The sequence below is a fragment of the Hyperolius riggenbachi genome, chromosome 7 (genome assembly GCF_040937935.1).
Source record: "Hyperolius riggenbachi isolate aHypRig1 chromosome 7, aHypRig1.pri, whole genome shotgun sequence".
Lineage (NCBI taxonomy): Eukaryota > Metazoa > Chordata > Amphibia > Anura > Hyperoliidae > Hyperolius > Hyperolius riggenbachi.
The window spans coordinates 12,822,446-12,846,546 of NC_090652.1; the positions used below are offsets into that span (position 1 = coordinate 12,822,446).

A 24,101-nucleotide genomic window follows, 5' to 3' on the forward strand; every position below is an offset into this window, starting at 1 on the left:
ATCCATCTGACCACGGATTACTGGTCTGCAAAGCACAGTCCGGCCTGCCCGAAGACTAAGTCAGTCCCCACACACAGCATCTCTGCCTGCACGCCGTGTGACTGCCTGCCCCAAGACTAAGTCACTCCCCGCACAGCATATCTGCCTGCAGGCCGCTTCACTGCCATCTCTGCCACCACTAACAGGGTCCAGGACTCCAGGTGGATTCCTGAATTTTAATAATAATTTTTCTGGTGTGTACATGCCTGCTAATTTTTCTGGCTGCACTGCGGCTGCAACAACAAAACAAAAGGCATGTACATGTGTCAATTCCCCTTCATGATCGTAACCTTGCCACGGTGAAGGGGCTTACGTATCACAATGAAGCAATGACTGCCGGCTATATGAGTGTCTCGGGGGGGGGGGAGCACTCAAGATAATAAGGTTGTTGCTTCATTGTGGACAGACCAAATTCAATCAGTTGGATAGTCACTTTTTGTTCTGTCATTGAGCTTCCTCGGCCCGACCATATGGGCTTGAAAACCGCCATCGCCTGCACTCTGGCCATGGTGCGCACCAGTCCAGCACAGCCGTCACTACGCAAACAGCTGTTTGCGGTGCGTTACACAGTGAGTTTGGTGTGTCAGTGTGAAGCAGTACTCTAATTACACTCCCTGATTGATGTATACACACGCAAGATGTTTCAAAGCACTTAATGCCTCTAATTTAGCAATGTAATGTGATTTCAGCCCTTAAAACCCGGCTGTGCGTCAAATCCGTAATTTTCCCCAGGACTTTTGGCATGTATCCCACTCCGCCATGCCCCCCTCCAGGTGTTAGACCCCTTGAAACATCTTTTCCATCACTTTTGTGGCCAGAAACAGTGTTTGTATTTTCAAAGTTTGCCTCCCCATTGAAGTCTATGGCTATGATTTTAGGTTTGCCAACCTCGAACGCGAACTTCCGCAAAAGTTTGTGTTCGTGTGAACCATGCGAACCTAAAATCGGAGGTTCAAGCCATCTCTAGTAGCTTCTTTGTTATTGTATTCTACCACTTTTGAGGAGGCATGATGGCCAAGTCTTGTTTTTAGTTGTTTTTAAACTTCTCCCTTCAATAAAGACTATTTTGTGTCTTGATTCGGGCCTATGCTGTGATTTTTAGAGATACAGACTTTTGGAGGGTGTCAACACACTTATATAGGAAAACAATATAGCAGCATGACACAGCATGAAGCTGAGCACGCATGACTTGCAGGAGGTAACACAGAGCCCCTGCTGCCTCCTCAGCACTGGATTGGACAATGAAGGGTGCAGCCAGGACTCTGTCCCATATAGCCATGTGCGTGACAAAGTATGCTGCAGGCTTAACCCTTATTGGCTCCTTTTCTACAACAGAATTGATCCCACCCAGTATACGTAGATAAATACTCAAGTTCTTCCATGTGCTGGTAGGAGTGCAGCCTGCAGAGTGACTGTGTGTGATCTACAGAAGAAAGAAGGATTCCCTCCATAGTTCTCTACAGAACAACTCCTGCGACGTCCACCATCGCCCACAGCCTTCTGCGTCCTCATCCGTCATGGCTGGCAAGAAGATTATTACTGTTCTAGGAGCCACAGGTGAGTGGGAGAAAGCTGGACGCTTCCTGAAAAGGTCAAGCTGCAGAGACCACAAATATAAGCCAGTGCACACCAAAAAGCTTTAGCGTAATCGCAAACACTGAGCGCTTTTTAACCTTCCTGGCGGTAACCCCATAGTAGTTCGGGGTAAGCCGCGCAGGAGGTTTTCTCAGGCCCTGCTGGGCCGATTTGCGTAATTTTTTTTTTGCTGGACGCAGCTAGCACTTTGCTAGCTGTGCCAGCACACGATCGCCGCCGCCCCGCGCTTGATCGCCGCTATCCGCGCCGGTGTAGAGCCCCCCCCCCCAGACCCCTGCGCTGCCTATCAGCGCCAGGCAGCGCTAAAGGGTGGATTGGGACTCCCTTAGACGTCACGACGTCCATGACGTCGGTGACGTCATCCCGCCCCGTCGCCATGGCGACGGGGGAAGCCCTCCAGGAAATCCCGTTCTTTGAACGGGATTTCCTGATCGCCTATCGCCGGAGGCGATCGGAGGGGCTGGGGGGATGCTGCTGAGCAGCGGCTATCATGTAACGAGCCCTAGGCTCGCTACATGATTTAAAACAAAAAAAAGCAAAAAAAGGCATCGCTGCCCCCTGGCGGTTTTTAATATACCGCCAGGGAGGTTAAAGTGATTTTCCTAGGGGATTCTAGCTATGTATAAAGTGCTGGAGGCCCCATGTATAACTCGCACCGAGGTCCCTAGCTCCTAGGCCACGCCACTGGACTGTAATCGTGCCTCACGCTGAAGTTGCTTGTGCTCCCAGGCGCCGTGAAACGCGTTGTCAAGTGCAATAATAAAATTATTTTAATGTTATTCCGATCTACAAGTTTCCTTATTGCAGATATCCATAAAGTAGGATACCCATAAGGTGTCCCCAGTATATGTAGCCAGGTGTATAGGTGTCCCCAGTATATGTAGCCAGGTGTATAGGTGTCCCCAGTATATGTAGCCAGGTGTATAGGTGTCCGCAGTATATGTAGCGAGGTGTATAGGTGTCCCCAGTATATGTAGCCAGGTGTATAGGTGTCCGCAGTATATGTAGCCAGGGGTATAGGTGTCCCCAGTGTATGTGTAGCCAGGTGTATAGGTGCCCCCAGTATAGCCAGGTGTATAGGTGTCACCAGTATATGTAGCCAGGTGTATAGGTGTCCCCAGTATATGTAGCCAGGTGTATAGGTGTCACCAGTATATGTAGCCAGGTGTATAGTGGCCCCAGTATATGTAGCCAGGTGTCCCCCGCAGCTGGAGGGGAGCAGCGCAGTGGAGAGGAGCATTGTGCAGAGCAGCAGGGAAGGGCGGACGTCTCCCCCCCCCCCCTTTCCTCACCTTGGGGCTCCCCTTCCTGGCTCTCCCCTCCAGAACATTTGTGGCGGTGGCTGGCAGCAGGCATCAGTGGGCGGGACTTACCTCCTCCTCGTTACGGCGAGTTGAAGCTGTGCGTGCCGCTGCTCTGGTCTAGTGAAGGGGGGGGGAGACGTCCGCCCTTCCCCACTGCTCTGCACAATGCTCCTCTCCACTGCGCTGCTTCCCTCCACATATGCTAGGGTGGACGACGTCCACTCTCCAAAAAAGGTAAGTGGACGTCGTCCACCCGCGTTCACGCAGGACTCGACCCCTGGCTTTACTGTAACAATATTGGTAATCTGATACACAAAAACGCTCCAAAAAACGCTAGGCATGTTTAGAAAACATCTCTAAACATGCCTAAAATCGCTCTGAAATCTGCTTCTTGCTCTGAAATCTGCGTTTTGCAGATCTGCTAGCGGTTTTTGGTGTGCACTGGGCCTTAGTGAGTATATTTCTTAATATCTTCTCTATTTTCCTGGTGACCTAACGATATGGTGCAAGATTGGGCTCCCGGATCTCCCTGTGTTTTTTCTCCACAACTCAGTTCTAATAATGTACACTAGGGATGGTCTATGAGATGCAAATAACTTTGAGTTGATGCAGGAGTATGCAAATTTTGCATGCAAATTTATGTAGCTTGAAAATAGACCAATCGAATTTTACCTCAGCAGAATTTGATTGGTTCATGGTTCAAGCTGCACAAATTTGCATATAAAAATTTGCATAACGCTGGATCAACTCAAAATTATTTGCATCCCATTGACCATCCTTACTGTTCGCTGAAGTGAAGAAGTCAGGGCCGGTTCTAGAGTTTTTGCTGCCTGAGGCAAACTTACGAGGCTGTGCAACCCCCCCCCTCCCGAATGGAATGATCCCACAGCACCCGACAATTTGCACCGCACGTTATAGCTGAAGTGAGCCCCCCAAAAAACACACTCAGTATAGGTGGTTAGCCAGTTATAGGTGCCCCAGTATAGGTTGGCCAGGTACAGTGGCCCCCCCAGTATAGGTTGGCCAGGTACAGTTGCCCCCAGTATAGGTTGGCCAGGTACAGTTGCCCCCAGTATAGGTTGGCCAGGTACAGTTGCCCCCAGTATAGGTTGGCCAGGTACAGCTGCCCCCAGTATAGGTTAGCCAGGTACAGCTGCCCCCAGTATAGGTTGGCCAGGTACAGCTGCCCCCAGTATAGGTTGGCCAGGTACAGTTGCCCCCAGTATAGGTTGGCCAGGTACAGTTGCCCCCAGTATAGGTTGGCCAGGTACAGTTGCCCCCAGTATAGGTTGGCCAGGTACAGTTGCCCCCAGTATAGGTTGGCCAGTTATAGGTGCCCCAGTATAGGTTGGCCAGGTACAGTGGCCCCCCAGTATAGGTTAGCCATGTACAGTGGCCCCCCAGTATAGGTTAGCCAGGTACAGTGGCCCCCCAGTATAGGTTCGCCAGGTACAGTTGCCCCCAGTATAGGTTGGCCAGGAACAGTTGCCCCCAGTATAGGTTGGCCAGGTACAGTTGCCCCCAGTATAGGTTGGCCAGGTACAGTTGCTACCAGTATTGGTTGGCCAGGTACAGTTGCTCCCAGTATAGGTTGGCCAGGTACAGTTGCTCCCAGTATTGGTTGGCCAGGTATAGGTGCCCCCAGTATAGGTTGGCCAGGTACAGTTGCCCCCAGTATAGGTTGGCCAGGTACAGTTGCCCCAGTATAGGTTGGCCAGGTACAGTTTCCCCCAGTATAGGTTGGCCAGGTACAGTTGCCCCCAGTATAGGTTGGCCAGGTACAGTTGCCCCCCAGTATAGGTTGGCCAGGTACAGTTGCCCCAGTATAGGTTGGCCAGGTACAGTTGACCTCAGAATAGGTTGGCCAGGCACTCTCTTCACTTCCTGTTTCTGCCTGGTGCTGCCCCCAGACTTCTGCTGCCTGAGGAAGTTGGCATCATGGGCGGACCGGGCCTGGTTCTAGTCCTCTAAATTCGGCATGGTGAGGAATACCCCCCCATCTCTCAGCACCCACCATGTTTGAATATGACCCAAGTGAGTCTTTCACATGACAGATCCCTTAAAATTAGGCCGGTTTCACAGCAGCAAACTGCATTTTGGTTGCAGTGCGATCGGATTATTGCATCACACAGCAACGCTTTAAATAGGCTTTCGGAGATACCCGGGGCAATGTGCGGCAATCTCACTTCTGGCAGCAAGCCATACTATAAGTGAAGTTTTCTAGCACTCACTTCCTGTGTTCGGAATACGAATTGCACGGAAGTGTATTGAAAAACATATGCCTCCGCACCACAACGTGAACGCAGAAATGTTAAAATACGTGTGGTGCTATTGACTTGTTTGACTTTCGGTCACTACACGTCGGCACAGATGTTGACTGCTAATGTGCTGATGCTTTCGCAGCAGATGAGATGCTTACAGCGCATTGCATCACGTATGAAATGTCCCATAGACTTTCATTGCTTTAGCGTTACCCTGCGGTATGAATGGGGTAACACAATGCAATGAAAATGTGCTAGTATGAAAGGGGCCTCAGGCCTGCTGGATCACAAATATTCTTCACACTGCAGATCTTTACTAGAGAATTCTTTGGTATATCAGGGCCTCTGTTTGCAGCGGATCTTTGTCAGGCCTACACACAGGGCCAGTTCTAGACTTTTTGTTGCCTGAGGCAAACTTGTGAGGATGGGAACCCCCCTCCCCTCCATGTGACTTGCCAACCATCTGGGCGCTTCACCCCTCCTCACTCAATGTCAGACTCCTCACACAGCACAACAAGCTACTTTTCCCCAATGATGCTCTCCTGCCTCCCCCCTCCTCACTCACTGTCAGACTCCTCACACAGCACAACAAGCTGCTTTTCCCCAATGCTGCCCTCCTGCCTCCCCTCTCCTCACTCACTGTCAGCCTCCTCACACTGCACAACAAGCTGCTTTTCCCCAATGATGCTCTCCTGCCTCCCCCCTCCTCACTCACTGTCAGACTCCTCACACAGCACAACAAGCTGCTTTTCCCCAATGCTGCCTTCCTGCCTCCCCTCTCCTCACTCACTGTCAGCCTCCTCACACCGCACAACAAGCTGCTTTTCCCCAATGATGACCTCTTCACCTCGCTCTCCTCTCACTGCTCCTCCTACTCTGACTGCATGCTGTTAGTGTAAACACACAGTACAACCATGCTGCCCCCTGTAATGTCTGCACCTGATGCAAATGTTTTACCTTGCTTCATGAGAGAACCGGCCCTGCGTACACACACAAACTAAATGGTTGGTGCGGCCTCTGCCAACAATCTAGCGTGTACGGTGGCCCCAATGCATCAGTGACAGATTTGGCATGCCTGGTCATCTGAGCTCAAGCCAAGGCTATTCTGTTCCTTGCCCCTCCATCATCATGGCATGCCTTTGTTCCCTCCCCCTTAGAGGCTTGTGACTCATCATCTGTACAGGACTCAGCCCTCAACTGCTACCCGAAGGAAAGAGTCCCGGTGCCTGAAGGCCATAGCGGGTGAGTGTACCTGAAGGCTCTGGAACAGGGGCACAAGAACTATAGTCAGTGGCTGTTCTTGTTAAGAAACGTGGTGAAATCTTGGCAGGTCTTGCTAGAAAAGTCACATGTGGGAGATGTACAGTAAATGGCCAGTGATAAGCGAAGACCAGCTTGCATGCAGACTTCATCCAAAATATATGCAGTCTGGGAATTGTACCACTCAGACAAACTTCTTGTTGACTTTGGGAAACATTAGCATCACTTGCCACCATCTCTAATTATAACTACAAACATTGGCTGACCAATAGCCTTGTAGAGGACTCGCTTGAAGGACAACTTATACTTCTAGTGCAGGGGTGTCAAACTCAAATACAAAGTGGGCTGAAATTGAACACTGAGACCACGTCACACAGGGCCGAGCCTGGGCGGGTGCAAGGCACCCAGGCACCTGTCTCTAAGAGGCGCCGCCCGGCCGCCGCTGTCCTCCTGTGGCCACCGCTCCCTCCCTCCCTCTAGCCGCCGGCGCCGCGTCAGACCTCGATCAGGCGGCGACCAATAGTGTGGGCGCTAGGACCTAGCATGCCGCACTGATACGCGGAAGTGACATCACTTCCGCATATAGAGCGGGTGCGTCCGGCGCCCTCTTACTGGTCTCTCATTACGTGCATTTACTGGTGAAACGCTGTCTCTTATGTGCATTTAGTGGGGAAATTTTGTCAGTAAAAATAATCTTTTGTCAGTAGATTTTTAGGTATTTGTCAGTAAAAAATAACGTGAAAGGTTGGCAACACTGGCAGGCTGCACGGCGCAATGGGAAAGATACAGGCAGCCCACCTCACGCTTGTGCTTGACGGGGGGAGGGGCCGACGACGACAGCGAGCGAGAGTAGGGTGGCCGCAGGCAGCCATAAATACGCAGTGTGTGACTGCGTCGCACTCGCAGAGCCTCTCAGCCTGAGTCAGTCCAGAGACTAGCAGACTCGCAGGAAGCCAAAGCCAGCCAGGAGCAAGCCCATGGAAGAGGGGTAGGAATGGGGTATCGCATGCATGCGGAAAGAGGTGGAAGGTGTGGGTGTGATTAGGCAGGACATGGGTGTGGCTATGTGGTTGGGTGCAGTTAATTTAACCACTCCCATAGGCGCCAGAGAAAATCTTGCACCCAGGTGCCAGGCACCCCAGGCTCATCCCTGACGTCACAGGAACACCTCAATGTCTAATGGCCCACCTCCCTCCCTTCTAAAGTTCCCTGGTGTCTAACGCCCCTTCCCCCCATACAGTTCCCTGGTGTCTAGTGGCCCTTCTCGCTCTTCTATGCAGTTCCCTGGTGTCTAACGCCTCTCCCTTCCCTATACAGTTCCCTGGTGTCTAGTGGCCCCTCTCCCTTCCCTTTACAGTTCCCTAGTGCCTAGTGGCCCCCTCCATGCCCTATACAGTTCCTTGGTGTCTAGTGGTCCCCTCCCTGCCCTATACTGTTTCCTGATTTATAGAATTTTATGGGCAGTGAGCTGACAAGTAGAATTATTTTGCAACCCTAAATGTCTTGGTGTTCTCCAGAAGAGTTAAGGTGGACTGGAATGTCTTCTTCATTGACCACCTTCTCGCTGTCCTCTGCAGGAGCTCAGGGCGGTTCCGTTGCCTCTGCTCTTCTGGAAGATGGAACATTTGCCGTCAGGGCGGTGACCAGAGACCCCACAAAGCCGGCCGCTGAGAAGCTGAAGGAGGCCGGGGCTGAGGTGGTGGCCGCAGATTTGGATGATGAGAAGAGCTTGGAGGCGGCCCTCAGGGGAGCATACGGAACTTTTGTGGTGACAAACTACTGGGAATACCTGGACAAGGACATAGAGGTTGCCCAGGTAACTGGACAACACCCCCCCCCAAACAGTGGTGACTAGACAGAGAAGAGAACATTAGCTGGAGGTACCCAAAGCATATAAAACACTTAAAGGAAACACAAGTTGAAAACATACTGATAAAAAGAAAACAATTGTATATTTCCTCTTTCTCCTAAAAATGACTTTTTTTTAAATATCCCACAGTTTTTTATTTTATTTTTAAATCTAATTTTTAAATTTTTGTCTCTGCTCAATGACACATTCATTGAAGTATGCCAGAATTAAAATCTATGAATCGGTGAACCTTTTTATCTCTTTCCTGTTCTAAGAAGCCATTTTCTGCCAGTGAACGTGTTTTATGGCTGTAATTCCTTATCTGTGAGGGTTACGTTCTAGTCCAACCCGGTCCCAACCCAGACAGAAACTGTCACTTGCATACTTGTTTTTTAACTCTTTCAGGCAGAGAAAGAAAAAATGAACACAGAATAGTTAGTTGTGTGCTTGGTGCTGTGCATACACATCTCATCTCACAACTCATCATGTCACATGTCACCTCCTGTATCCTTTAAAATCCGTTTAAAAATGAAGACAAGAGTTGGCCTACCTTCATGACGTCAACTCATTAATTAAATAATCAGCATTTCTTTCTATAAAATGTCCCTTTCTGCAAAGAAGTTGAATAGTGACTTCCATTTTTAATATACAATTAAATATTGGGTAATGGCTACAGCCATTGTTTAAAGGATACCCGAACTGACATGTGACATGATGAGATAGACATGGGTATGTACAGTGCCAAGCACACAAATAACTATGCTGTGTTCCTTTTTTCTTTTCTCTGCCTGAAAGAGTTAAATATCAGGTATGTAAGTGGCTGACTCAGTCCTGACTCAGACAGGAAGTGACTACAGTGTGACCCTCACTTATAAGAAATTCCCCTTTTTACCTCTTTCTTGCTCTCAGAAGCCATTTTCTGCTAGGAAAGTGTTTTATAGTTGGAATTTCTTATCAGAGAAAGGAAAAAAAGGAACACAGCATAGTTATTTGTGTGCTATGCACTGTACATACACATATCTATCTCATCATGTCACTTCGGGTATCCTTTAAGATCTTGTAAACACACCTTTATGAAGTAGCATCACCTGCGTGATATACCTCCCTCTCCTGGGGCAGATCATGCGCGGTGACTTGGCAATTTATGCCCAGAGAAAGAAGCTGCATGACCACTCCTACAACTGTTCCTACTTGAGGACCCCAGTAATAGTCTTTGGTGAAGGCTTAGTCACTGGTTTTCTTTGGTTGATTACTTTTCCCCCTTGGTTTTAGGGAAAGAGAATTGCGGATATTGCCAAGCGCCTTGACCTGAAGTTGGTGGTGTACAGTGGTGTGGAGAACGTGAAGAAGCTGACAGATGGGAAGCTGGAGGTGCAACACTTTGATGGGAAAGGGGAAGTAGAGGCGTATTTCTGGGGGCTTGGGGTCCCCATGACCAGTGTGAGGCTGTCGACTTACTACGAGAACTTCCTCCTGACCCACGTCAGACCTCAGAAGGACAAAGACGGTGATGGCTACACTCTGGGTAAGACATGGTTCTGTATGGCAATAGGATGGTGCTCCCGTATGCAATTTTACATGTTCTGATCATGTTGAAACTAGTCTCACAAATGGACACATTATTCTGTGTCGTGAACTCACCTGCTTTGCAAATCTGTGATCGTTCTAGCAGTTCAGGAAGTCAGTGTGAGAGTTTGATTTCCTCTAAGGTTGGCTGCTGGGAGGCGTGGTCTGATGTGATCGGCTTCCTGTGGTATATAAGCTGCTTCTGACTCGTGATAGCGTTAGTTGCACTAGCTGTTGGGGTGCTTGGATTACTTTCAATCTTCTATCGTGACCATTGCCTGGACTCTGACTCTATTGGATTGCTGCCTGGACCAACACTGGGTTGTTTCTGACCCTGGTCTTGCCAAATCCCTGTATACTGCAACAGTGCAGTTTCTAAGCTAAAATGCACCCAGGGCGAGGGTGTAAAAATTGCGCCCCCCCCCCCCCGAAGCAAGGTATGGGTGCCCGCAGTGTAGGTTAGCCAGGTCTAGTTGCACTCAGTATAGATTCCCCCAGAATAGGTACCCCAGTATAGGTAGCCAGCTATAGGTACCCCCAGTATAGGTAGCCAGGCATAGGTGAGCCAGTATAGTTGCCTCCGGTATAGGTTAGCCAGGTAGGTGCCTCCAGCATAGGTAGCCAGTATAGTTGCCCACAGTATAGGTTAGATAGGCAGGCGTCCCCGGTATAAGTTAGATAGGTAGGTGTCCCCAGTACAGGTTAGCTAGGTGGGTGCCTCTAATATAGGTAGCCAGAATAGTTACCCCCAGCATAGGTTAGATAGGTAGATGCTAAGGATGCTCATTCGGATTCCGCAGAAATGCAATTTCCGAAATTCCGATCGGAAATTGCATTTCCGCATCGGAATGCTGAAATCTGTAATTCTAGTGCGGTAGGCGGATTTCCGCCGGAAATCGCGGAAATTTCCGCCGCAAATCGCGGAAATTCCACCCGACTTTAACATCAATTTTCTCAAAAACTATAAGGTCTTTTTGAAAACTTTTTTTTTGCATCTTGTTCAGAAGATTCTGGTTAATAAACCCTGAAAATTTGGTGTTTCTAGGACTTAAGGGGGCTTTTCTATTGACCGCTAAAGTCGGCGGATTTTTACTGTAATGTAAAATGCAAAAAATCTGCATCTGACTATTTTCTGCATTTTACATTACAGTAAAAATCCGCCGAATTAACAGTTAACAGCAAAGCCCCCCTAAGTCCTAAAAACACCACATTTTCAGGGTTTATTAAACAGAATGTTCTGAACAAGATGCAAAAAAAAGTTTTCAAAAAGACCTTATAGTTTTTGAGAAAATAGATATTAAAGTCGGGCGGAATTTCCGCGATTTCCGGCGGAAATTCCGCATTGGAATGCGGAAATTGGTAGCGGAAGGCGGAATCGGTAATTTGGCAATGGCGGAATGCGGATTTACCGCGGAATCGGAAATTGGCATTCCGACCATTCCTAGTAGATGCCCCCAGTATAGGTTAATTAGGTAGGTGCCTCCAATATAGGTAGCCAGTATATTTGTCACCTGTATAGACTAGCTAGGTAGGTAGGTGCCCCCAATACAGGTTAGATAAGTTAATGCTCCCACTATAGGTTAGATAGGTAGCTGCCCCCCAGCATAGGTTAGGTAGGTGCCCCCAGTATAGGTTAGATAGGTAGCTGCCCCCCAGTATAGGTTAGATAGGTAGGTGCCCCTCAGTATAGGTTAGATAGGTAGCTGCCCCCCAGTATAGGTTAGATAGGTAGGTGCCCCCCAGTATAGGTTAGATTAGGTAGCTGCCCCCAGTATTGGTTAGATTAGGTAGCTGCCCCCCAGGTTAGATAGGTAGCTGCCCCCCAGTATAGGTTAGGTAGGTGCCCCCAGTATAGGTTAGATAGGTAGCTTCCCCCCAGTATAGGTTAGATAGGTAGCTGCCCCCCAGTATAGGTTAGATAGGTAGCTGCCCCCCCCAGTATAGGTTAGATAGGTAGCTGCCCCCAGTATAGGTTAGATAGGTAGCTGCCCCAGTATAGGTTAGATAGGTAGCTGCCCCCCAGTATAGGTTAGATTAGGTAGGTGCCCCCCAGTATAGGTTAGATTAGGTAGCTGCCCCCTCAGTATAGGTTAGAGTAGGTAGCTGCCCCCCAGGTTAGATAGGTAGGTGCCCCCCAGTATATGTTAGATAGGTAGCTGCCCCAGTATAGATTAGGTAGCTGCCCCCCAGTATAGGTTAGATTAGGTAGGTGCCCCTCAGTATAGGTTAGATTAGGTAGGTGCCCCCAGTATAGGTTAGATTAGGTAGGTGCCCCCAGTATAGGTTAGATAGGTAGCTGCCACCCAGTATAGGTTAGATAGGTAGGTGCCCCCAGTATAGGTTAGATAGGTAGCTGCCACCCAGTTTAGGTTAGATAGGTAGGTGCCCCCAGTATAGGTTAGATTAGGTAGGTGCCCCCCAGTATAGGTTAGATTAGGTAGGTGCCCCCCAGGATAGGTTAGATAGGTAGCTGCCACCCAGTTTAGATTAGATAGGTAGGTGCCCCCCAGTATAGGTTAGATTAGGTAGGTGCCCCCCAGTATAGATTAGATAGGTAGGTGCCCCCCAGTATAGGTTAGATTAGGTAGGTGCCCCCAGTATAGGTTAGATTAGGTAGGTGCCCCCAGTATAGGTTAGATTAGGTAGGTGCCCCCAGTATAGGTTAGATTAGGTAGGTGCCCCCCAGAATTGGTTAGATAGGTAGGTGCCCCACAGGATAGGTTAGATAGGTAGCTGCCCCAGTATAGGTTAGGTAGGTGCCCCCCATGATGGAGGGGGGAGCCGCAGGCGCGGGGAGGGCAGCCCGACCTCTCCCTCCCTTCCTCTCCCCGGGCCGCCCTCCGTGCGATTCCCCCCTCGCAGTGCAGAGTAAATGCAGCAGGGAAGCGCTGTGCAAAACTACTCACCTCGCTGGCTCCAAGCGCTGCTCTCTCGCCACCTGTCTCCTCTCTGCCTACACGCTGATACACGCTGCTTCCTGTTTAGCCGGAAGCAGCGTGTGTGTGTATCAGCGTGTATGGAGAGAGGAGACTGGCGGCGAGAGAGCAGTAGTGATGGGAATTCCGGCTCTTCTTGGATAATCGGCTCTTCTGAATCGGCTCCCATTAAAGAGCCGGCTCTTACGGCTCTCAATCGGCTCTTCATTAAATATCACTAGACACCACTCAGAATCGGAGTAAAAGCCCCACCCCCGTCTCCATGACAACTCCAGACTGCTTCTCTCGCTCGGGCAATCCCTCCTGCTACTGCTCTGCTCTGCCCCATACACTCCTACAAGCTGCATGAGGAGGACTACATCTCCCAGCATGCCTCAGAGCCCTTTATTACACAGCAAAGCAGAGCTGTGTGGGGCGGCTGAGGCATCGGCTCTTTCAAAACTGAGAGCCGGCTCTTGTCGTTCCCAGCAAAGAGCCGGCTCTTAGAGCGGCCGACCCATCACTAGAGAGCAGCGCTTGGAGCCAGCGAGGTGAGTAGTTTTGCACAGCGCTTCCCTGCTGCATTACTCTGCACTGCGAGGGGGGAATCACACGGAGGGCAGCCCGGGGAGAGGAAGGGAGGGAGAGGTCGGGCTGCCCTCCCCGCGGCTGCAGCTCCCTCTCCATCACAGCGCCCCCCTCCCAGCAGCGCCCCGGGCGGCGGCACGCCCCGCACGGCCGTAGAAACGGCCATGTACTGCAATATTCCCGATCTCCTGTGTATGACCCAGGATTGCTACTGGATGTGAGATTTCTCTATGAATTTGTACTTTGCCTTATCTCAACCTCCCAACTTTTTGAGATGAGAAAGAGGGACACTTGAGCCACACCCCTGCCACACCCATGATCACGCCCCCGTCACACCCCTAGTGACACATACCATAAAGATTTCATAAGAATAATATGTTTTATAACTCAAACCACACTGGTCCTTTCTATCCTGGTTCATTTTCCTTCATATTAACATTTTAAAATTAGTAATATATCAATTTAAAGGATGTGAATAAAGTTTAGAGTCAATCAAACACGTATTTTAGTAAATAAATATATATATTTACATAGAAAGAGGGACAAAGTCCTGAAAGAGACAAATGAGGAGGAAAGAGGGACAGGGCTTCCAAAGAGGGACTGTCCCTCTGAAAGAGGGACAGTTGGGAGCTATGTCTTATGCTTTGCTCGCTGAAGTCCTAGGAGTAACCGTGGTCGGGTAGGCGTAACTCTGTCTCCCGTTCAGGCAGGTGCTTGGCTTTGGGGAGGGCCGGATTTAGGCCAAGGCCTCCTAGGCCATGGCCTAGGGCACCACAGGAGCAAGGGCACCAAAGCAGTAGCCTAACTGGTACAGTATTTGCAAGCTTGCAAATGCTGCAATGAAGGAAGATCAGGCTAGCGCCTGACCGCAGTACTCTGCTGCTAGCTGCCTGTGCAGCAGCCACCTTGCTCTCTGTGTATGTTTGCATTGTGGCAGACGGCTATGGACTTGGGCAGCATTAGAGACGGAAAGGAAGAGGAAGCTTCTGCACTGGAGACGAGCAAAGACATGAGTGACACTGATGGCTGCTGCGGTGGGAAGGTGAGCTGGCTACCTATACTGAAAGGGGGAGTGGTCATCTGGCTACCAATACTGAAAGGGGGAGGTGGGAAAAGGAGGGATTAAGGGAGTCATATGGCTACAGGACCGGGCCGAGGCATAGGCTGGAGAGGCTCCAGCCTCGGGGCGCAGTGTGGGAGGGGGCGCAGAATTCATTCAGCTGTCATTCCTAATTGTGTGTGAAGTAGAGAGAAACAAGAAAAGGGGATACATGGCAGTGACTGCAAGCCAGATAACTAGATATTAAGGTGTTGGGGAGGTTGTGGGCCCTGTGGCGTTTCTTAGTGTAATAGCAATCAGTGTGTGATGGCTGGGGTGGGAGGGATGGAGGGGCCTCTTAGTGTAATAGCAATCAGTGTGTGACGGCTGGGGTGGGAGGGATGGGAGGGGCCTCTTAGTGTAATAGCAATCAGTGTGTGACGGCTCTGGTGGGAGGGATGGGGGAGGGCCCTCTTAGTCTAATAGCAATCAGTGTGTGACGGCTGGGGTGGGAGGGATGGAGGAGGGGCCTCTTAGTGTAATAGCAATCAGTGTGTGACGGCTGGGGTGGGAGGGATGGGGAGGAGCCTCTTAGTCTAATAGCAATCAGTGTGTGATGGCTCGGGTGGCAGGGATGGAGGGGCCTCTTAGTGTAATAGCAATCAGTGTGTGACGGCTGGGGTGGGAGGGATGGGGGAGGAGCCTCTTAGTCTAATAGCAATCAGTGTGATGGCTCGGGTGGCAGGGATGGAGGGGCGCACTTTGGTGTCTCAGCCTTGGGTGCTTGTCCCGCCTCTGTATGGCTACCTATACTGGAGGGGTGGGGTCATCTTGCTACCTATACTGAAGGGGGGCGGCTGGTGACAGTGGCCTTGGGCGGTAAAGAGTACAAATCCGGAACTGGCTATAGGTCAAGAGTGTGGTGGTAGATTGGGGCATAAGCACTGAAGGAAGGCGGGAGATCGGCCAGTCCTGACATCCTGCTAGTTTGTGCACTTGCTCCAGTGGTTGGCTTCAAGTCCATCTCTAGCCAAAAGTGTTGTGACTTTATTGCCATCTGGGTCTCTCTACACTCCATGGGGTCTCAGGACCATACTGCCAGAATGGACAGCTAGGATCCTCTGAGCCATTTCAGCTCTACTCATGTTGTCCCAACTCTACCTTCTACCACAACGGAGGGGACATGGAGGACACAAGGGACCTTAAAGACTGCGGGGGGTTAAAAGGAGATCCAGGTAAGTAAAAGTAAACTTTTTCTCCCCGCCTCAGGTTTCTTTTGGGCTGTAATTAGTTCTATGGATATGTGTGATCTCATTAGCTCCTCTGCCAGCGACAGGCTCAAACTGCAGAGGGTCATCAGATCAGCGGAGAGGATCATCGGGAGATCCCTTCCCTCTGGACTACCACCCCAGGCTGAACACCAGAGCATTAAAGATTACCAACGACCCCTCACACCCAGGCCATCGCTTCTTTAGTCAGCTTCCCTCGAGTCGGAGGCTCCGGTTCCGGTCCATCTTCACCAAGACCTCAAGACATAAAAACAGCTTTTTTTTTTCCCTCGGCTGTCAACCTTTTGAACTCTCTCCACAAAATTGCCTATCCCCACCCCACAATACCATGCCCGCACTGAGGCACCCTGCACATAGATGGTGCTCTAGCTTAAAGCGGAATATAACCCTGCATTTCAACTTTGCTCTAAAACATTATTTACAGTATATTATATGCAACCAGCATTTTTTTTTACTAGACCAGCATTGGAAGGGTTACACAGGGCTTTAAGCTGATATAGATACATTTTGTTTACATAAATGTATCTAAGTGTTGAATGTGACTCATCTCTCTGACTGAGAAGGAGTTGGAGGACAGCCAAAGAGTGTGTAACATTTCTCAATAGATACATATAACTAAAAAGAATGTAACAATCTGAACTTCTGCATATCTCTCCACCGAACTTTAAACCTCTGTGTTTAACCCTTCCAATGCTGGTCTAGTAAAAAAAAAAAATGCTTTTTGCATATAATATGCTGTAAATAATGTGTTAGAGCAAAGTTGAAATGCAGGGTTATATTCCGCTTTAAGCGGACTCTTTGGTTGTTTTTTGAGTGTTTTTTTTATTGTGTTGTAACTTATGCCACATTGTCTCTCTCTGCATCTGGTATTATGTTCTGTCCTGTATCTGTATCTATTACCTGTATCAGTACCCTGTACGTGCCAAGCCCAATTCCAGACACGACCCAGTCGTGCTTGGCGATAATAAAGATTCTGATTAAGTCCACAGTTTCAGAAATAATTCAAAGATGTCAAAGCTTCCAGTGGGGGTATTGCCTTTTTTTTTTTAATAAATCCATTAAAGGGAACCAGAGACGCCGGCAATAGAAAAAGAAAAAAGATTTCATACATACCTGGGGCTTCTTCCAGCCCCATAAGCCTGGATCGCTCCCACGCCGCCGTCCTCCGCTTCCTGTATCGCTGGCACCGGGTCCCGTCACTTCCGGCGGACGCGACCAATTTTCCGCATGCACAGGGGCTCCCGTCCATACCCTTACGCATGCGGCTGCGCAGTAAGGCGCTGCACACGTAAGGATAAGGAGGGAGCCCCTGTGATGCGGACAATTGGCCGCATCCGCCGGCCGACTGGTGGAAATTACGGGACCCGGTACTGGCGGATCCAGGCAGCGGAGGATGGCGGCGTGGGAGCGATCCGTGCGTATGGGGCTGGAGGAAGCCCCAGGTATGTATAACTTCTTTTTGCTGGCGTCTCTGGTTCCCTTTAATGGATTAAACGCTTGTAGAATGCTACTGCTTCCATCCAGCACGTTACCCTGACTCACTGTACCCCTCATTGTTCTTACAGCCATTCCCATGGGTGACGTCCCCTTGGATGGGTTCTCGGTGCAGGATGTTGGTGGTGTTGTCCTCAGCATCTTTTTGTCTCCCTCTAAATACCTCTCCCAGGCAATTGGTCTCAGCACGGAGAAGCTGACCATAGACCAATACGTGGCCATAATGTCCAAGGTGCTCGGGAAGACTGTCAAAAATGCCAAGGTAAGAACTAGTGCTGAATGCGTGTCTGTAAAGCTGTTGGGCTATACTTACAGTGGGTTGCAAAAGTATTCGGCCCCCTTGAAGTTTTCCACATTTTGTCACATTACTGCCACAAACATGCATCAATTTTATTGGAATTCCACATGAAAGACCAACACAAAGTGGTGTACACGTGAGAAGTGGAACGAAAATCATACATGATTCCAAACATTTTTTACAAATAAATAACTGCAAACTGGGGTGTGCATAATTATTCAGCCCCCTGAGTCAATACTTTGTAGAACCACCTTTTGCTGCAATTACAGCTGCCAGTCTTTTAGGGTATGTCTCTACCAGCTTTGCACATCTAGAGACTGAAATCTTTGCCCATTCTTCTTTGCAAAACAGCTCCAGCTCAGTCAGATTAGATGCACAGCGTTTGTGAACAGCAGTTTTCCGATCTTGCCACAGATTCTCGATTGGATTTAGATCTGGACTTTGACTGGGCCATTCTAACACATGGATATGTTTAGTTTTAAACCATTCCATTGTTGCCCTGGCTTTATGTTTAGGGTCGTTGTCCTGCTGGAAGGTGAACCTCCGCCCCAGTCTCAAGTCTTTTGCAGACTCCAAGAGGTTTTCTTCCAAGTTTGCCCTGTATTTGGCTCCATCCATCTTCCCATCAACTCTGACCAGCTTCCCTGTCCCTGCTGAAGAGATGCACCCCCCGAGCATGATGCTACCACCACCATATTTGACAGTGGGGATGGTGTGTTCAGAGTGATGTGCAGTGTTAGTTTTCCGCCACACATAGCGTTTTGCATTTTGGCCAAAAAGTTCCATTTTGGTCTCATCTGACCAGAGCACCTTCTTCCACGTGGTTGCTGTGTCCCCCACATGGCTTGTGGCAAACTGCAAACGGGACTTCTTATGCTTTCTGTTAACAATGCCTTTCTTCTTGCCACTCTTCCATAAAGGCCAACTTTGTACAGTGCATGACTAATAGTTGTCCTATGGACAGAGTCTCCCACCTGAGCTGTAGATCTCTGCAGCTCGTCCAGAGTCACCATGGGCCTCTTGACTGCATTTCTGATCAGCGCTCTCCTTGTTCGGCCTGTGAGTTTAGGTGGATGGCCTTGTCTTGGTAGGTTTACAGTTGTGCCATACTCCTTCCATTTCTGAATGATCACTTGAACAGTGCTCCGTGGGATGTTCAAGGCTTTGGAAATCTTTTTGTAGCCTAAACCTGCTTTAAATTTCTCAATAACTTGATCCCTGACCTGTCTTGTGTGTTCTTTGGACTTCACGGTGTTGTTGCTCCCAATATTCTCTTAGACAACCTCTGAGGCCATCACAGAGCAGCTGTATTTGTACTGACATTAGATAAAACACAGGTGCACTCTATTTAGTCATTAGCACTCATCAGGCAATGTCTATGGGCAACTGACTGCACTCAGATCAAAGGTGGCCGAATAATTATGCACACACCACTTTGCAGTTATTTATTTGTAAAAAAAAATGTTTGGAATCATGTATGATTTTCGTTCCACTTCTCATGTGTACACCACTTTGTGTTGGTCTTTCATGTGGAATTCCAATAAAATTGATTCATGTTTGTGGCAGTAATGTGACAAAATGTGGAAAACTTCAAGGGGGCCGAATACTTTTGCAAGCCACTGTATGCATTGAAGTGAAGCTGTACACTAGCCTTACTCAAGAGGATTACCAGAGCTTCACTTACAAAATGAATGGCATATTGGCGCCCAGTCTGTAAATGTGATTGAGCTTGGTTATTATATATATATATATATATATATATATATATATATATATATATATATATATATATATATATATTAGAGTAAGTGCCTCAACCTTCAAGCAAGAAGAAGTACTTTGCATGAGAAAACGTATGCATGCTCAAACACCAAGTTTAAGGCCTCTTTTCCAAGGACTGTTGAGCTGTGTGCTCAGCAAGCAGTTACCAGGCAGCAGTGAGCAGTTACCAGGCAGCAACAAGCAGTTACCAGGCAGCAGTGAGCAGTTGTGAGAGTTTGAGGGGCATTTCACTGCCTGTCAACAGTCCATGGAGAAGAGGCCTTACCCTAGCAAGTCTGACTTTGCAAATCTGGCTCTGGCCTAATTGGCTATTCATGAGGCAATGCTCATGCAAATTTGCTTTCACATGCCAATCTATGCAGGGTCACAAACCAATACCGCAAAGCGCTCGCCCTGCTACATGCTACATTAGCACTATCCAGGAGCGCCACGAGGAGGATTCCCAATGCCCCCTTTTTATACAACCGGGGGGACTCTCACTGCCTGGGAACTGGCACCCAGGAGGGGGGAGGCTGGGTGGCGCAGGAGACCCCCCCCCCCCCCCACCACCACATGAGAAAGGAGTGAAGCATGGGTCACCCCGAGCTTTAGAGCTCAGGGCTGGCTCACATACAACACTCCAGAGGCGGGGGGGGGGGGGGGGGCGAAACAGGCGCAGACAACTCACTCCAGGGCTCACACCACCGGAGCAAGCCATCCACCACCTGCCTCCAAAGGATACAACTACAAAAAATGCTTTCCATGAGAAAATTAATGCGCATGTAGCAGAACGCAATGGACTTTAAGGTAAGTGCCTGTTTTTAATATTGGGAGGTGGGTGCGGACAGCTCTCCCCGGTGCTGGCCACGCTTGGGAGGGGTCGCCTGCGCCACCCAGCCTCCCCCTCCGGTGTGCCACTGTGGTTCCCAGGCAGTGAGAGTGCCTGGGACCCCGCGGTCCCCCCGGTTGTATGGGGCATTGGGAAGCCTCCCCGTGGCGCTCCTGGATAGTGATAATGTAGCATGAACTAATTCCCGCAGGGCGACCGCTTTGCGGTATTGGTTTTTTGACCCTGCATAGTTTGGCATGCAAAAGCAAATGCATATTTGCATGAGCATTGCCTCATGAATAGCCAATTAGGCCGGATTTGCAAAGCCAGACTTGTTAGGGTTAAACTTGGTGTTTGAGCACGCATACATTTTCTCATGGAAAGCCTACTTCTTCTTCTTGCTTCAAGGTTGAGGCACGTACTCTATTAGATAGATGTGGCGTACGGAGCAGTGCTTTTCAGCGCTGCTAGATTTGGGCGCAGTCGGCGCCTCCATAGACTACAATAGGAATAACTCCTATTGAAGCGCTCAGTGAGTAACGTCGGCTCCGTCAGAAGACGGAGCTGAAGTTGCTTAAAAACACAATAATTCGGCCTCCAGCAATCGCTGGAAGCTGAATTATATCATTCCCCCACTATCCATGGCGGTCGGGAGGGGGAATAGTAATTACATCGGCCAGGACTTGTGCAGCAGCAGGATCAGCCATATACCGCTGTATTCTGCGCCCAAGTCTACAGGCGCCGATTTCAAATGTACTCTGTGGCATATGCTACGACGCGGGTCGGCTAGTAATAATAATTTGTATAGCACTGTTCTCTTGGTAGACTCAAAACCCTCAAGATCTGCAGGCAGCCACTAAGGATGTGCTTAAGGGCCACTCTGCAGTGTTATGCTGCATACACACTTGAGATATAAGTCTGTGGAAAATGAAAGATCACAGACCAATTTTACCCCCTTCCATGTAGTATGAGAGCCATACCTACACAGTCTATTCTATGGAGCTGCACTCCCCATCAGACAGAAATCTTACCCCCTTCCATGTAGTATGAGAGCCACACCTACACAGTCTATTCTATGGAGCTGCACTCCCCATCAGACAGAAATCTTACCCCCTTCCATGTAGTATGAGAGCCACACCTACACAGTCTATTCTATGGAGCTGAACTCCCCATCAGACAGAAATCTTACCCCCTTCCATGTAGTATGAGAGCCATACCTACACAGTCTATTCTATGGAGCTGCACTCCCCATCAGACAGAAATCTTACCCCCTTCCATGTAGTATGAGAGCCACACCTACACAGTCTATTCTATGGAGCTGCACTCCCTATCAGACAGAAATCTTACCCCCTTCCATGTAGTATGAGAGCCACACCTACACAGTCTATTCTATGGAGCTGAACTCCCCATCAGACAGAAATCTTACCCCCTCCCATGTAGTATGAGAGCCACACCTACACAGTCTATTCTATGGAGCTGATCTCCCCATCAGACAGAAATCTTACCACCCTTCCATGTAGTATGAGAGCCATACCTACACAGTCTATTCTATGGAGCTGCACTCCCCATCAGACAGAGATCTTACCACCCTTCATGTAGTATGAGAGCCATACCTACACAGTCTATTCTATGGAGCTGCACTCCCCATCAGACAGAGATCTTACCACCCTTCATGTAGTATGAGAGCCATACCTACACAGTCTATTCTATGGAGCTGCACTCCCCATCAGACAGAGATCTTACCCCCTTCCATGTAGTATGAGAGCCACACCTACACAGTCTATTCTATGGAGCTGCACTCCCCATCAGACAGAAATCTTACCCCCTTCCATGTAGTATGAGAGCCACACCTACACAGTCTATTCTATGGAGCTGCACTCCCTATCAGACAGAAATCTTACCCCCTTCCATGTAGTATGAGAGCCACACCTACACAGTCTATTCTATGGAGCTGAACTCCCCATCAGACAGAAATCTTACCCCCTCCCATGTAGTATGAGAGCCACACCTACACAGTCTATTCTATGGAGCTGATCTCCCCATCAGACAGAAATCTTACCACCCTTCCATGTAGTATGAGAGCCATACCTACACAGTCTATTCTATGGAGCTGCACTCCCCATCAGACAGAGATCTTACCCCCTTCCATGTAGTATGAGAGCCACACCTACACAGTCTATTCTATGGAGCTGCACTCCCCATCAGACAGAAATCTTACCCCCTCCCATGTAGTATGAGAGCCACACCTACACAGTCTATTCTATGGAGCTGCACTCCCCATCAGACAGAAATCTTACCCCCTTCCATGTAATATGAGAGCCACACCTACACAGTCTATTCTATGGAGCTGATCTCCCCATCAGACAGAAATCTTACCACCCTTCCATGTAGTATGAGAGCCACACCTACACAGTCTATTCTATGGAGCTGATCTCCCCATCAGACAGAAATCTTACCCCCTTCCATGTAGTATGAGAGCCACACCTACACAGTCTATTCTATGGAGCTGCACTCCCCATCAGACAGAAATCTTACCCCCTTCCATGTAGTATGAGAGCCATACCTACACAGTCTATTCTATGGAGCTGCACTCCCCATCAGACAGAAATCTTACCCCCTTCCATGTAATATGAGAGCCACACCTACACAGTCTATTCTATGGAGCTGCACTCCAAATCAGACAGAAATCTTACCCCCTTCCATGTAGTATGAGAGCCACACCTACACAGTCTATTCTATGGAGCTGAGCTCCCCATCAGACAGAGATCTTACCACCTTCCATGTAGTATGAGAGCCATACCTACACAGTCTATTCTATGGAGCTGCACTCCCCATCAGACAGAAATCTTACCCCCTTCCATGTAATATGAGAGCCACACCTACACAGTCTATTCTATGGAGCTGCACTCCCCATCAGACAGAAATCTTACCCCCTTCCATGTAGTATGAGAGCCACACCTACACAGTCTATTCTATGGAGCTGCACTCCCCATCAGACAGAAATCTTACCCCCTTCCATGTAGTATGAGAGCCATACCTACACAGTCTATTCTATGGAGCTGCACTCCACATCAGACAGAAATCTTACCCCCTCCCATGTAGTATGAGAGCCATACCTACACAGTATATTCTATGGAGCTGCACTCCCCATCAGACAGAGATCTTACCCCCTCCCATGTAGTATGAGAGCCACACCTACACAGTCTATTCTATGGAGCTGAACTCCCCATCAGACAGAAATCTTACCCCCTTCCATGTAGTATGAGAGCCACACCTACACAGTCTATTCTATGGAGCTGCACTCCCCATCAGACAGAAATCTTACCCCCTTCCATGTAGTATGAGAGCCATACCTACACAGTCTATTCTATGGAGCTGCACTCCCCATCAGACAGAAATCTTACCCCCTTCCATGTAGTATGAGAGCCACACCTACACAGTCTATTCTATGGAGCTGCACTCCACATCAGACAGAGATCTTACCCCCTTCCATGTAGTATGAGAGCCACACCTACACAGTCTATTCTATGGAGCTGCACTCCCCATCAGATAGAAATCTTACCCCCTTCCATGTAGTATGAGAGCCACACCTACACAGTCTATTCTATGGAGCTGCACTCCCCATCAGACAGAAATCTTACCCCCTTCCATGTAGTATGAGAGCCACACCTACACAGTATTTTCTATGGAGCTGCACTCCCCATCAGACAGAAATCTTACCCCCTTCCATGTAGTATGAGAGCCACACCTACACAGTCTATTCTATGGAGCTGCACTCCCCATCAGACAGAGATCTTACCCCCTTCCATGTAGTATGAGAGCCACACCTACACAGTCTATTCTATTGTGCAGAACTCCTCATCAGACAGAAATCTTACCCCCTTCCATGTAGTATGAGAGCCATACCTACACAGTCTATTCTATGGAGCTGCACTCCCCATCAGACAGAAATCTTACCCCCTTCCATGTAGTATGAGAGCCACACCTACACAGTCTATTCTATGGAGCTGCAC

General features: G+C 49.1%; 1 protein-coding gene across 1 annotated transcript in view; it reads left to right on the forward strand.

Annotated features, from left to right (window-relative positions):
* Positions 1-1,443: 1,443 nt before the first annotated feature.
* The window catches only part of LOC137525387 (nmrA-like family domain-containing protein 1), a 31,798-nt gene continuing 9,140 nt past the window's right edge, over positions 1,444-24,101 (forward strand). The window contains exons 1-4 of the mRNA XM_068246460.1: positions 1,444-1,596; positions 8,038-8,276; positions 9,582-9,834; positions 17,272-17,462. Of these exons, the coding sequence (XP_068102561.1) occupies positions 1,557-1,596; positions 8,038-8,276; positions 9,582-9,834; positions 17,272-17,462 (723 nt within the window). The 5' untranslated portion in view covers positions 1,444-1,556. The remainder of the gene's footprint in view (positions 1,597-8,037; positions 8,277-9,581; positions 9,835-17,271; positions 17,463-24,101) is intronic.